Here is a 14348-nt window from a genome sequence, read left to right on the forward strand (position 1 = left end):
GATGGATTATCATTTGTGTCAGACATCAAATAATAATCTACTGTAATACTAATTCCTTGTTTATTTCCCAGGTCCTTCTACATTATTCTGCATCTTCTTTTTAAAAATCTAATTCCCTTTTAAATGAGATTGTAGTCAAATTTTCATTGTGAATGCAACAGATTTCATAATGTAAACAATCTAACTGCAGATTCCTGGTAACTGGAAGAATGTCACACCAATTTACGAGATCTTCATTCTGGGTGCAGATCAAGTGTGACCAAATTTCTGAGACTTAGAAATACAGTTCAATATCCCTGTGTTTTAGACTGCAAAAGTTATTTGTAGTTAAGTATGCTCCAATAACCCCCAGTGTGAAAAAATCAAATCTTCCATTTAATTTTTCCAGTGACTTTGCTGAGCTACTGCCTGCTGGCTATTGATTTACTAACCAGCAGGAATAATCTTTCACTGATTCAACTTTTGCAATAAATCAGAAATGTATGTGTAATGTACAGAAGAGCACATCACGTGGAAAACCTTTTATGGACTCAAGATTCTGGAAACTGCAGAAAGTACTTGTGTTTCTTTGATGCCTTTGAAAAGGTGACTGATAGATCTCAGTGGGTTCTCATTTTAAAATGTGAAGACTGGAGGACCCACTGTTTACAGGATAGTTTTTACACTGCACATGAACCTGACCAGCATAAGCAATGAGCGACAGTAATAAGAATTTCAAAAACAGTCTAAGAAATTCATGCACGACAGTAAGAGATTTGGCTTCTAGATTTATTTTACATTTTTTCTCTTCGAAGCTTTGGTGGGTTCAAAGGTTCAGTCTTGATCATTTCCCTACAACTTGCCCACATCAGAAATTGCTTTATTCAGTGCTTTATTGCTTAATTGGTTTATTCAACCAAGCTCATTGGTTATTAGCTATCCTAAGTATCTTCAGATGAGATTGAGGCAGAGTTTTCAGGTATTACTCCCCAAAGTTGGGGAGTAATACCTGAAAACATGGCTGCCAATGGTGGATTGGAAGGATGAAGGATATATAGAAAGCAGGAGTAAAGGGGGCGGGTGATGGAGTGGTGTGTAAGCAGGTCGGAGAGGTAGGGAGGTGCTAGGGCATGATCAGTGTGAGGATCTTGAAATCAATCTGTTCTGCAATATGGAGCCAGTGGAGCCTGAAAGGAATGTGGTGCTTAGTTTCCTTTTGTGCCAGATACCCAGCTGACCAAATAAAAGAGACGGAGTGCAGCTCTGTGCAAGGTGGGATATGAGGAATATGAGGATGTTGACCAAAAGCACAGTCACAAAGAGAGGTTTTCTAGGAAGATTCTAAACACACGGAGAAAGGCCATAAGGCAAGTGCTATTTTGAGAGTTGCAGAGAGCAGGATCATCATACGTGAAAGGTGCCATCAAGGGTGAAAAGCGTTTGGATGAAGAATTGTTTCCTAATCTCACTTCTAACTGTCTTACATCTAGTTTGAGACCGTGTCCCCTTGTTTTGGATCCTTCCACCAAGCTATTATTGAGCTTGTTGATTCTTAAGACATTGCCTTTAACTGCGCTCAAGGCAACAGTAAAACTTTCTTGCACTTCAGCCAAGTTTACAGTCTTCTTTGTTTGAGTCCTGAACCAGCAAACATCATCAGGTTAATCCTGAATTAGTGGCTGCAATGATGAATATCTGTGTTTGTGCGTTTTTTCTCTGGAACCTATACATAGGGATCTCTAGTGGAGTCCTGTAGCTCAGTGGTTAGAGCACTCGCTTTGCAAGCGAGAGACCTGAGTTCAATTCCAGGCAGAGGGTGAAACCTTGGGCAAGTTTCCTTACTCCATACAGAGCCCATAATAATCCCTCCAAAACCAAAAACAATAATAAATTGATCATTTTCAATCTGCGACTGTTTGTGGGACATTGCTGTGCGCAATTGGCTGCCGCGTTCGCCCACAAATATACAGTCAATTCACTTTACAGTGTGTTCTGTGAAGCGCTTTGGGACGTCCTCCCGACGTGAAAAGCGCTATATCAAATGCAAGGATTATTATTATTATTATTATCTGGTTGATGATCAGAAGCAGGAACCCTGGCTGACTATCTACTCCCTATCCAGACGAACAATTAAACCTGGTTGCCTTCCTGGTCTTTGTGACCCTCTCCCTCACTGGGCAGTGCCTGCATCCACTAAGCCATCGAGGGAGCCCTGAAAAAATTATTAAATTAATAATAACATTGAACGATGAATACTTACAGAAATGAAGGTTTCCATGGAAATGGAACATAGATGGACAAAATTTGCAATATTCACAAAACAAGCGATTGTACTTTCTGAAAACTGTCAAGTTTATAAAAAGGGTAAAGCTCCATCTCTTCATGACATCTGATTTGCCCTCTAGATTTTTTTTTTGCATTTTTACAGCTTTTGGAAATCCTATATTTTATAAATATAGGAAATAGGAAATTTATAAGGAAATTAAATTAAATTAAATTAAATGGAGGTTGGAATTAAAAATGTTCCAGCTCCGTTGCAAATATCGCAAATCAATTTGGATACTGGCTTCTATTTATTTTCCTCTCTTCTAAGGCAGAAGGTTGTGGTTTCAAGCTTCATATTAGGACTTAAACTCATAGTCATAGCTGATACATCAGTGGAGGATGGGGGAGTTCTGAATTGTCAGAGGTTTCTTACTTCAGATTAGATGTTAAACTGATCTGATCACGTAGTTATTAATGATCCTATGAAGGATAAAAAGGACCATTTCGCCTGGTTTCCTGGCCAACAATCCTTCAAATAAATTGACCACTCACCTCATGGCTGTTAGAAGGACAGTGGCCTACACAGTCACGATGATCAACAGTAATTACCTGTGAAACACTTTAAGACATTTTGACGTTAAAGGAGCCACAGTACAGCAAATCCAGGAATTATCATTATTTCTTTTCTCTTTCGTCTGCAGCCAGCTCCTTTTGGAATTCTACACCAGCATTGCTCCTGACAAACTACACAAGCAGAAAATCCAGTCGCTGACAGAGATTGTGTCCAGCAAACTCTTCCAGAAAAAAGGTGAGGCAGGAGATAGCATACAGCAGCATCTGCACGGTGCATTGGATATCCGATTTGCAGATTGTCATGTTAGACTGCTGGTTTGTGGAATACTCGATTAATTAAACAAAGGGAAATTAAAGTGCCCCCTTGCTATAGTCAGGAAGGGGATGGGACCTCAATTGACTTTGATGATAGCACTAAAAGAAACGCCACGAGCAGTAGTCCTTGGGTGACAGGAAACGTTTGTGCCTTCAGGAAAAAAGGAGAAAAAAAATGTATGTTGGTGAGGAGAGGGGAAAGGGAAGGGGGCGGAAGGGAGGGGAGGGTGAAAGTGGGAGTGGGGAAGGGAAGTGGGGAAGAAAAAGGAGAGAAACACACTTTGCTTTTTTTTGACGTCCTGATATTGAAAGACAGCATATAAATATAAACTGTATTGTATTTCAAATTATGGAGAATGTGGTTTTCTTTACGCTTCAATATATTTGTCATATTAAATATTGATCTAGTTCCTGATAATAGAAAAATCCTTCTAACCCCCCAATCTGCCAAAGGCTGCAGTGAAATATTTGGAAATTGAGATGCCTTCAAATTTCTACATCATCTACATAATAGCTTCAGCTTGAAGAAGAATGGAATACTTTTGTACCACATTTTAGGGATCAAACATCTTATTTAGAATGTAATTGCTCCTGTAAATCATCCTGTAAAATGCTTGGCGATGCAAAGGAGAAAACAACTATAAGAAATATTAGTGGCTGTGATTTAACATACAAGCAGTCTGAAATACGACATAACAAGCAAAACAAAATCCAAATTATATTCCAAGAGACAGGATCATTCAATTGTCAAATCTGGTTGAGTTTGATAGTTTCCGGAGATTACATTTAATAACTGTAAAGATCATGATCATGGCCAACTAAGGAACATGGGTCCTTTGGATAAGAGGACAACTTTGATCAGCAAAGATGAATTTACAATTCAATACCATTTACATTTACACGGCACCTCTCATTTTGGGAAGACATCTCAAAGCCCTTAACACTGGTTAACACTAGGCCTCTTACAGAGGTTGCAGTCAATCAGGGGAAAGCGGGTGTGAGAGACAAAGGTATACATCTCTGTATACATTGAGGCTTTGTTGTAAAAATATTTGCATAAACAGAGCTAAGTGTAGTCAGTTATTCAGATCCAGTTTTTGTCAGACACCTGCAACTCTGCAACGTAGTCCTGTAGCTCAGTGGTTAGAGCACTCGCCTTGCAAGCAAGATAGTTGGGTTCAATTCCAGGCAGAGGGCGAAACCTTGGGCAAGTTTCCTTACTCCAAACGCCTAATAATAATCCCTCCAAAAAAGCAAAACAATAATACTCATTTGTACTCATGTACAACCAATTGTACTCGTAATAGTAATTGGTCATTTTCAATCCATGACTGTTTGTGGGACACTGCTGCGCGCAATTGGCTGCCGCGTTTCGCCCACAGATATAGTCAATTCACTTTACAGTCTATTCTGTGAGGCGCTTTGAGACGTCTAGAAGACGTGAAAAGCACTATATCAAATGCAAGGATTATTATTATTATCAGAATAAACCTAATCCTCAATATTTGTTGCTGAATGAAGAATACAAATGTCTAGCAAGCTACAAGGAAGCCAATGTAAAAGAGTTTACAAAGGGTTGTGGGAATGTAGCTAGTGTTGGTAGCACTCCCACCTCAAGGTCAGAAGATTACCAGTTGTCAGAAATTTGAACTTATGGTCTTGGCTGGCACACTAGTACATAATTGGGGAATCACAGTGTTGTTGGAGGTGATGTTTTTTCGATGAGACATTAAACTGAAGTTCTATCTGCATGTTCAGGCCTCAAGTCATCAAAAGTCATGGACATGAGTGAGTGTTAAAAAGATTNAAAAAAGACACAGAGGGAGAGAGAAAGGGAAACAGAAATTTAAGTCAGAGAAAGAAAGAAAAAGGGAGTGTCAACGTGAGAAAGGGCTTGCACAGTGTGGCACTATAGTGACAGTATAATCTTGATAGAGTTTTGTAATTAACACTGTAGTCGATTTGTATTGTGCTTAATGTACAGTATGCTTATCCACAATGGCTTAGCGCAAGTAAATGGCTGTGTATAATATGTTCTAAAGAGTTTCAATGAACACAAAGCTCTCTTGGACCAATGTACTAACTCCTTGGTGATTGCTCTGGTTGATCTATTCCAAGCTGTTCTGGACCATTATGCTCACCTCTCTGTGCTTGTCAGTGCATGTAGTTGCTACCCTTATATCCCAATTGACTTTATCAGTCAGCAATGATAAAGGGAACGTTGCAGGTGCCTCATGGGAATCCACTGTAATGAGCAGAGTTGCTCCACGGCCTGGAGGTAACTGGTAACTCATCCCTCAATATGTTAGAGGGTAATGATGATAAATATCTCAGGCAGGCCACTAGTGAAAGGCGAATGTGTGCAATTACCTGTAGCTAGTGATAACCGTTTAATCCACAGATGGCACTGTTTGGAAATCTATAGATTAACCACTGGGCTAGTAACACAGTAACTGCACTTTACAGTACATCCTTTGAAGCGCTTTGGGATGTCCTCCTGAAATGAAAGGTGCTATATCAAATGTAAAGTTTATTATTATTGGAGGAGCTAGGAGAACATGTTAGAAAGATTTTTTTATACACAGCAACTATAACATCTCAAAGTTGTTTACATTTATTATTGACAAATATAGTGATGTATTTTATAGGTAAATGTCCCACAAACAAGCATGAGGTGGATGACCAATTAATCTGGATGATTGTTGGTCAAGACACCATGACACCATAAAAAAAACTATCATGGGATCTTTAACATCTATCTGAATAGGAGGCAGGACTTCAACAACAAGAACTTGCATTTATATAGTGCCCTTCACGCAAGTAACATCCCGGACCTTAAGTTAACATATCACCTAAAGGACAGTATCTCTGACAATGCAGCATTTCCCCAGCTCCCACAGTCCTTGATTGGGGTCTGATTCTAGACTACGAGTTAATTATCTTGATATGGGCATTGAACCCAAAATCTTCTAACCTAGAGGTGACAAAGCTACCAACAGAGCTGAGCTGATACAAGACAATATAATACTGAGCATGCACAAATAATTGAAAAAAAAATGCATTTTGAAAGTACATATTCCAAGAAATAGCTAAAAGCCTCTGTGGGCACAAGTCTCCATCACTAAAAACATCAGCTGTTTGTCTATTGTACTCGTAATAGTACTTTGCTTTATTCTGAATGAAAGGTAGAGCGCAGTCCAGAAGAATCAAATGATGGATGACAGTCCAGCGTTCTCGTGTGATATCCACTCTGTTTACTGTGATGAGTCTGAAAAATTGGGGGGAAAAGTGACGCTTTAAAGAGAAATGGTTCAATAGATTGGTTGAAGCCTGTGGGGTTTATAATTGTGCTGCAGGTGAAGCCTGAAGGTCACTCCAATCATGCTCTTGAATATTGATTTTGAAGTTCTGATTTTTGCAGAAGAAACAAAAGCAGCAACAAGCTCATCACTAAATCTGCCCACAGTATTCTTATTTATAAATAATGCTTGCAACATGCTTGTTTCAATGCTGGGATCAAAACTGATGTGTTTCTAAACACATTATATACTTTATTTATTGCAGTTCATTAAACAAGATCTATCAATGGAAACTCCCCTTAATGGGGCTGAATATCCCTGATTTGGGGAGAATATTGTCTCTCACCCTTTCCACAGCCTCTTGTTATTAAAATTATTGAGGCCCAAAGTATCCCCAGCCTTTACAATGGCTTTTGAATATTAACTTCAGCTTTTTAACGTTAATGTTACTTTTAAGCCAGTATTTGGCAAAAAGGCAGGAAATTCGTGCTTTCCACAGCTCAGTTAGAGACTCCCCAAACAGTTCCAAACCCAGCCTTGAAGAGAGATTTAAAAGGATACATTTTTAACTGAAATTTCTGTTCAGTTCCTTGATTATCATATCGGAATATAGAAATGTTGACCCCTTTATTCTTCTTTTGTATGACAAATTGGCCTGTCAGCTTCATAAAAGGAAATAATACTTGCATTTGATGCATTTGTTTTATCACGTCAAAATACCTTCAAGTGCTTGACATAAATTACTATTGTAATAAGTGTTATTTAGGCAAACACAGCAGCTAATTTGCTCCAGCAATATCTCCCACACACGAATGAGATGAATGCCAAATTAATCTGCTTGGGATACATTTGGCTGATTCTTGGATTCAGTCTGAATTTGGAAGCTGTTTTTCTGCAGTTCTTAAGATTTGTCTTTTTTTTGTTTGAATTGTCCGTAATTCTGCGTGACCTTGAATTTTAAGATCAAATGGTCTTGCATTTGGTTAAAACTGGGTGGAATTTCAGAACTCTAGATTTGACAACACACCATTCGCACAGTATCTATGAATCCTGGAGGAAACTAGTTATGTGTCATGCTGACCTGTTTAAACAACAGTCTTCATCTATCTCCGTCTGGGCTTGCTAGAGCAGAATTTAGTGTGACACATATCTAATTGCTGACAGGATTCAATATGCATTCGCCTGCACAGTAACTCGATTTCACAATAATTTCTGTGAAGCTTTTTGGGATGTCCTCCCGATGTGAAAGGTGTTATAGCAAATGCAATGATTATTATTATTCGTTTACTATTTGTGAAATCCTCTATGTTTCCATGCTATATCATGCAATGCTCACCTCTGTTCTTACGTGCTGGACTTTCCAAACCATGTGGCTGTCCGTGTCTTCTGCAGAATGTCGAGACATCCTGCTTCCAATGATGACCAATGACCTGAAAGTGCTGCTGGAGCAGAAAGATGAACAGCAACAGAGCCTGGTACTCAAGTACTGTGTTGATCTCCTTAACAACATCCTGCAAGTCCTGAGCCAACCAGGCGTGGTATGTATCGTTTACACGCATGACTGCTTTCTTATTTCCTTTGTGCCATTTTAAAGCAGGTCTCCCCCAGCATTGCACTGGACTGTCAGCCTAGACTATGAGGTCCAAGTCCCAATGTGATTCTTGAAACCACAGCCTTTTGACTCAGAGGAGAGAATCCTACCAACTGAGCCAGGCTGTACCAAATTCTTTTGGGAAGTATTGATTATTTCTCCTGATCTTTCGTAATGAAACTCAAGCTTACAAAAATGGTGTTTTAGTTTGTTGGTTTCTCTTGCGAGCTTAATACCATTTCTTTTTGTGAAATTCGCCATTAGATTTCAATAACACAGATGTCAAACTAATTTTGCATCATTATTTCTTGATGAGAACACATTGGGATTCACTAACACTGACTCAGAGGCACTAACAGGGAATTTTGCCAGTAACCAGCCAACTCAGGGGAACCATGTAATTTATTTCCATTGATTCTAAGTGGCAATCTCACAAGTTGGCTGTGATGTACTGCCACTAGCCCTCCCTTGAGCTGCTATTAATGAATCTCCGATTGCGCACCACCACATTGCATGGCTTCCAATTACTCTTATGTTGCTGAGACAACAACAACAAACATTTGGATTTATATAGCGCCCTTCACGTGGAGTAGGGTCACTGTTGTGAAGATGAAGAAATATATTTGAAGTTTTGATCATTTGCCTTTGGGGATTCCGAAGCACATATGTAGAAGTTTCCTTCAGAATGTTAAACAGATTGGGATGCAATTTGTGACGGAGTAGTTGGCCCACAGTTGATGGGTCAGATAGCCTTATCTCATTCCATAGTTTCTTGTGAACAGAAAAGCGGGTGCTGTTTAAGAATTAATATCCAGAAAGTTCAGTTAGTTGGAACCGGATTTGAAGCACAAAATTCAGGGTTTAAATCCTGGTAGATCCTCTCAATGGATGAAACTGCTCCAAGTAGACCCTGGGCCAGGGAGCATTGCATTAACCAAAGGATGAATTTGTAAGTGTAGACATGCCCCAAACTATGAGACAAAGTAATGGTAATCAGCTACTGTTACTACCATCACAAAGCATACAGCATGTTTGGTTTCTAGTTTAGTCCACATTCCAGATTCCTGTGGGGGCAACTTCGGGCCTGGTTCATCACTCTATTGATTCGCCCACAATATACACAATCACTACACTTCACAGTGTAATAATAATAATAATAATGCTTGTATTTGATATAGCGCTTTTCACGTCTTCTCAACGTCTTCTCAAGTGCTTCACAGAATAGACTGCAAAGTGAATTGACCGTATATTTGTGGGCGAAACGCAGCAGCCAATTGCGCACAGCAGTGTCCCACAAACAGTCGTGGATTGAAAATGACCAATTTATTATTTTTTTTGTTGTGGAGGGATTATTATTATTAGGCGTGTGGAGTAAGGAAACTTGCCCAAGGTTTCGCCTTGCCTGGAATTGAACCCAGGTGTCTTGCTTGCAAGTTGATTGCTCTAACCACTGAGGTACAGGACTCCACTGTGAAGTGATTTGAGATGTCGCGAAGATGTGATAAGGTGCTATAGCAAATGCAAGGATTATTATACATTAGACCTGTACCTCAGTGGTTAGAGCACTCGCTTTGCAAGCGAGACACCTGGGTTCAATTCCAGGCAGAGGGCGAAACCTTGGGCAAGTTTCCTTACTCCACACACCTAATAATAATAATCCCTCCAAAAACAAAAACAATAATAAATTGGTCATTTTAAATCCAAGACTGTTTGTGGGACATTGCTGTGCGCAATTGGCTGCCGCGTTTCACCCACAAATATACCGTCAATTCACTTTACAGTCTGTTCTGTGAAGCGCTTTGAGACGTCAAGAAGACGTAAAAAAAGCGCTATATCAAAATGCAAGGATTATTATTATTATTACTCAAGGATATTGAAGAGACTTTAAGGTCCCTTTTAAAAGAATAGTTTCTGTGTGGTGGGAACAAATTGGCCCAGTTTGCAAGAGGTTCTTCCAATTCGACAAAAATGAGTAGAGCTTCGAATGTGCTTTTGCATCAAATGTTTATGCGCAGTTAATTTGTATGCAAAAAAATCCAATTAAAATTGATGGTGCTAATTAAGCTAATGGCTGACGTGTTCTCCTACTTAACAATGTTGCATATCATATGCAAGTGATTTATTTACTTATTTCAGGATCATCACGCTTTTGAGTGGTTCAATAATTAAGTCCCATATGCCTTGTAATTCAGGTAGACATTAAGAAACACCCTTCTCCCTCCCCGAACAACATTTCAAGGAAAATCTGAGCTTTTCTCTCGTTTGTTCTGAGATTTATTTCCTCCTCGTGAAAATTCAGCCCCCAAAATTCAAATCAACTGTCCAATTTACCTTGTTGTTGTTTGAAGGACATTTCTGATGCTAATTAGCTGCCACATTTGCCTGCATAACAACATTCAATTCATTTCAAATTAATCTCATTCTGTAGTGCTTTATCACTTTCCTTCCATTCGAAGGTTGCTATATAAATGTAAGTTGTTTTAAATGATAGGCAGCTCAAGGCTGGATACATCCTGTGTACACTACTTGGGAGGGAGAGCCATGGGATGAATAAATAAGCCATTTTTGTTTTGTTAGTAGATACTTAGTGTGTCCTTTCCCCCCAAATCTGCGCCAGGACCAGCACTGCCTACCACCACCACCGCAATACTGTCAGACTCCGCCACTGCCTCAGCCCTCAGGCTGCCAAATCCCTCACCCATACATTCGTCACCTCAAGGCTTGGTTACGGGAACTCTCTCCTCATCGGCCTTCCCAAATCTTCCCTTCACAAGCTGCAGATCATCCAAACCTCTGCAGCTCGTGTACTCTCACTCACCAAGTTTCGTGACCCTATCACTCCCACCCTCACCCAACAACACTGGCTCCCCATCCTCCAGAGGATCGAGTTCAAGATCCTCGTCTTCACCTTTAAGGCCATCCATGGCCTTGCCCCCTCCTACCTCTCTGACCTGCTGACTCCCTACCAACCTGCCCGCTCCCTCCGTTCATCGGGCTCCAGTTTGCTCCAAGTCTCCCGCCCGACCCACCCTACCATCAGTGGCCGGGCTTTCAGCCTCTCTGCCCCCACACTCTGGAACTCCATCCCACAATCCCTCCACCTCGCTTCCTCCCTTGCTTCCTTCGAGGCCAGTCTCAAGACCCTTCTCTTCGACTGTGCCTTTGGACTCCCTCCCACCTCTCTACCTTCCTACAACACCCCTCCCCCATGCTCGGGCCCCAACACCTGACTGTTCAGCGCTTTGGGATGTCCTCCCGACATGAAAGGCGCTCTAGAAATGTAATCTTGTTGTTATTTTGTTGTTCTTATCTCAGCATGGCATATTCATTATTAACTAATCTGCAATCTATAAGCATCTGCTCCACTTAACAAGAATAGAGTAAAAATATGGTCTTTGTGTTTTGAGCCACACTTAGAGCTGTAGATGGAGATTTCCAGTCAACAGCAGTAATGGCCAATGGATCCAAATGGAAGAGTTGCAATAACTCAAAGAAAGAGCATTTTATTGGCAGCACTAGCAGAATTTTCAATTGCAATAAATGAGAAAGTTGCCAAATTTTCTGTTGACGTTTCTGTATTAAAACTCTATTATGTACAACTTGCCTCACTGTACGTGCTTTTCCGGGGGTAATAATCCCTTCAAAAAAAAATGTGATCACTTTAATCCATGACTGTTTGTGGGACACTTCTGTGTGCAATTGGCTGCCGCGTTTCTCCCACAAAATATGTAGTCAATTCACTTTCCAGTATATCTTGTGAAGCGCTTTGAGAAGTCTCGAAGACATGATAAGGCATTATATCAAATGCAAGGATTATTATTATTATAACTCTAATTAAACTTGCTGCAGGGAATGTGGCTTCTAATTATTTTAGAAGTTTTTTGCTCTCCTCCTAGTCACCTTCCCTGTGACTTGATCTCCCAAATAGATGTGAAACAAATGCTGATGGTGCTCAGCGAGCATGCAGACACCTAGTATAAAACTGAGCCAGATTCTGGGCCAGTCGAGATGCCCATTTCACAGTGAATGCAAATGCGAACAAATATCTGCCACAGCAGTTTTACGACTAATTTCATTCCATTTTCAGCACCAGGCAAAAGCTTTATCTACTTGCAGCTGCTAATTAAGAGTGAAAGCAGATCACCTACTCATTCCCAGATATATCCCAATAGATTTCTTCAATTCGTTTTTAACAAGCATCTAATTTCTTGGCTGATGCATTGGCTAGCCACAATTGTACAACAACAAACTGGCTATGACTATTTGGGAATTTGGAGACTGTAATTACCTTTAGTGACGAATAGGGAGATCAGGTTATAGGGTGGATATTCAATGCTATTTGGTAATATTACAGACTTTGGTGATGCAAGATTACTTCGGAAAAGCATGATGGAAAAGCGTGAAAAACCGCAACGTAACTAATCAAAGAAATAACCTGAATCCAATGCTTTAGACACATTGTCTAAGCCATCTCCAAACATTTATAATTAGAAAGCCGATTTTTAAAATATTATCAAAAAAAGTCACAGACCTAACAGGATGATTGTAAGTAAACTACAGAAAATTGAAGTTAGTCAACATTTCATTCCCCTTAAAACATTACATTCAAAGGCTGTCTTTTGCCCATGTCCAGTATTACGCTGGAGTCCTGTAGTTTAGTGGTTAGAGCACTCGTCTCGCAAGCAGAGGACCTGGGTGCAATTCCCGGCAGGGCAAAATGTTGGACAAATTTCCTTACACCACTCGCCTCTGATTACCTAGCAGTAAATAGGAACCTGGTTGTTAGTCAATTGGCAGATCACTTTTCCGGGGGTAATAATCCCTCAAAAAAAAATTAGTCACTCTATCCACGACCGTTGGACACCTCTGTGAGCAATTGGCTGCCATGTTTCGCCTACAGAGTACACAGTCAATTCACTTTGCAGTATATTCCGTGAAGCGCTTTGAGACGTCTCGAAGACGTGATAAGGCGTTATATCAAATGCAAGAATTATTATTATTAATACACTGTTGATTTCCGCTGCTTGGTTATTAGAAACACAGGGGCAAAGGCCCACCCGAAGAGTTAAGGGGATGGTCAGAAGCAATATTTTAACATAGTGGGTTGTTGAAGCTATGGCCATAACAATAATTATTAGAAGTTGGATAATTATTTAAAGAGAAACAATATACAAGGTTCCAGAGAGAGACTGGGATTAGAATAGATAGCTCCATTGGTGAAATTAGAGGCAGCATAGGCTGATGATCTGAAATTTGTGTAATTCTGTCTTTGAACCACAGTTAAGTGTCAGTTTGACTCAATGGATATCATGTACCCCACTGGATTGGGTTCAATCCCTAAAAAAGGATTTAAGCATGCTGACATTTGCATTGCTCTACAGTATCAGCCTTGGCTATGATTGAGACTATGAGGTTCTCCTGATTGGCTCCCATCAGCACCTCCACACCTCAGGTGCTGAAAGCGTCATCATCCATGGATGCACGCTCCACCTTATTAAGCCAGTCTGAAACATTGGCGTCCTGTTTGACCCTCAACTATCCTTTCTACCCCACATGTGTGCCATGACCTGCTCTGCCTTCCCCCACCTCCGCAATATCGCCCAGCTCCACCACTGTTTCACACCGCAGATCGCTGAACCCTCATACACCCTTTCATTTCATCGAGGCTTGACTATGCAAACTCCTTGCTTGTTGGCCTCCCCAAATCCTCCTTCCATAGGCTGCAGATCATCCAGAACACAGCAGCCCATGTCCTCTCCCACACCCGGCTCTGGGACCCTACCATCTCCATCCTCTCCCGCCTCCACTGGCTTCCCATCACACAGAGGATACGGTTTAAGATCCTGGTCCTCACTTTCAGAGCCCTCCATGGCCTTGCTCCACCCTACCTCTGCGAATTCCTAATCCCCTACCATCCAGTCCACTCCCTCCGCTCAGCGGGCTCCGACTTGCTTCACGTCCCTGCCTAGCCCACCCCACCATTGGTGGGCGGACCTTCTGCCATTCTGCTCCCACCCTCTAGAACTCCATCCTGCAGTCCCTCTGCCTCACCCCCTCCTTTGCCTCCTTCAAGATCCATCTGAAGAGCCTCTTCTTTGACTGTGCTTTCGATCCCCCCCTGCTCTCTCACTGCCCTCCACCCTCCCCAATCCCAACCTCCAGGTCAGGTCTGAAACACTGACTGTCCAGTGCCTTGGGATGTCCTCCCGACATGAATGGTGCTATACAAATATAATTTTGTTGTTGTTGATCTAGACTGGCATCTAGGGAAGCTTTGTATTGCAGAAGATTCCATCCTTTGCTGGAGGCATTAAAAGGTCCGGTCT

The 14348-nt window shown here is 41.0% G+C and overlaps 1 protein-coding gene across 1 annotated transcript in view; it reads left to right on the forward strand.

The window, feature by feature from the left end:
- Positions 1-14348, forward strand: part of LOC103177303 (dedicator of cytokinesis protein 2) — a 222556-nt gene that overhangs the window by 83797 nt on the left and 124411 nt on the right. Inside the window, exons 25-26 of the mRNA XM_007891417.2 lie at positions 2946-3052; positions 7824-7969. Coding sequence (XP_007889608.1) covers positions 2946-3052; positions 7824-7969 — 253 coding nt within the window. The remainder of the gene's footprint in view (positions 1-2945; positions 3053-7823; positions 7970-14348) is intronic.

The sequence above is a fragment of the Callorhinchus milii genome, unplaced genomic scaffold (genome assembly GCF_018977255.1).
Source record: "Callorhinchus milii isolate IMCB2004 unplaced genomic scaffold, IMCB_Cmil_1.0 Scaffold13, whole genome shotgun sequence".
Taxonomy (NCBI): Eukaryota; Metazoa; Chordata; class Chondrichthyes; order Chimaeriformes; family Callorhinchidae; genus Callorhinchus; species Callorhinchus milii.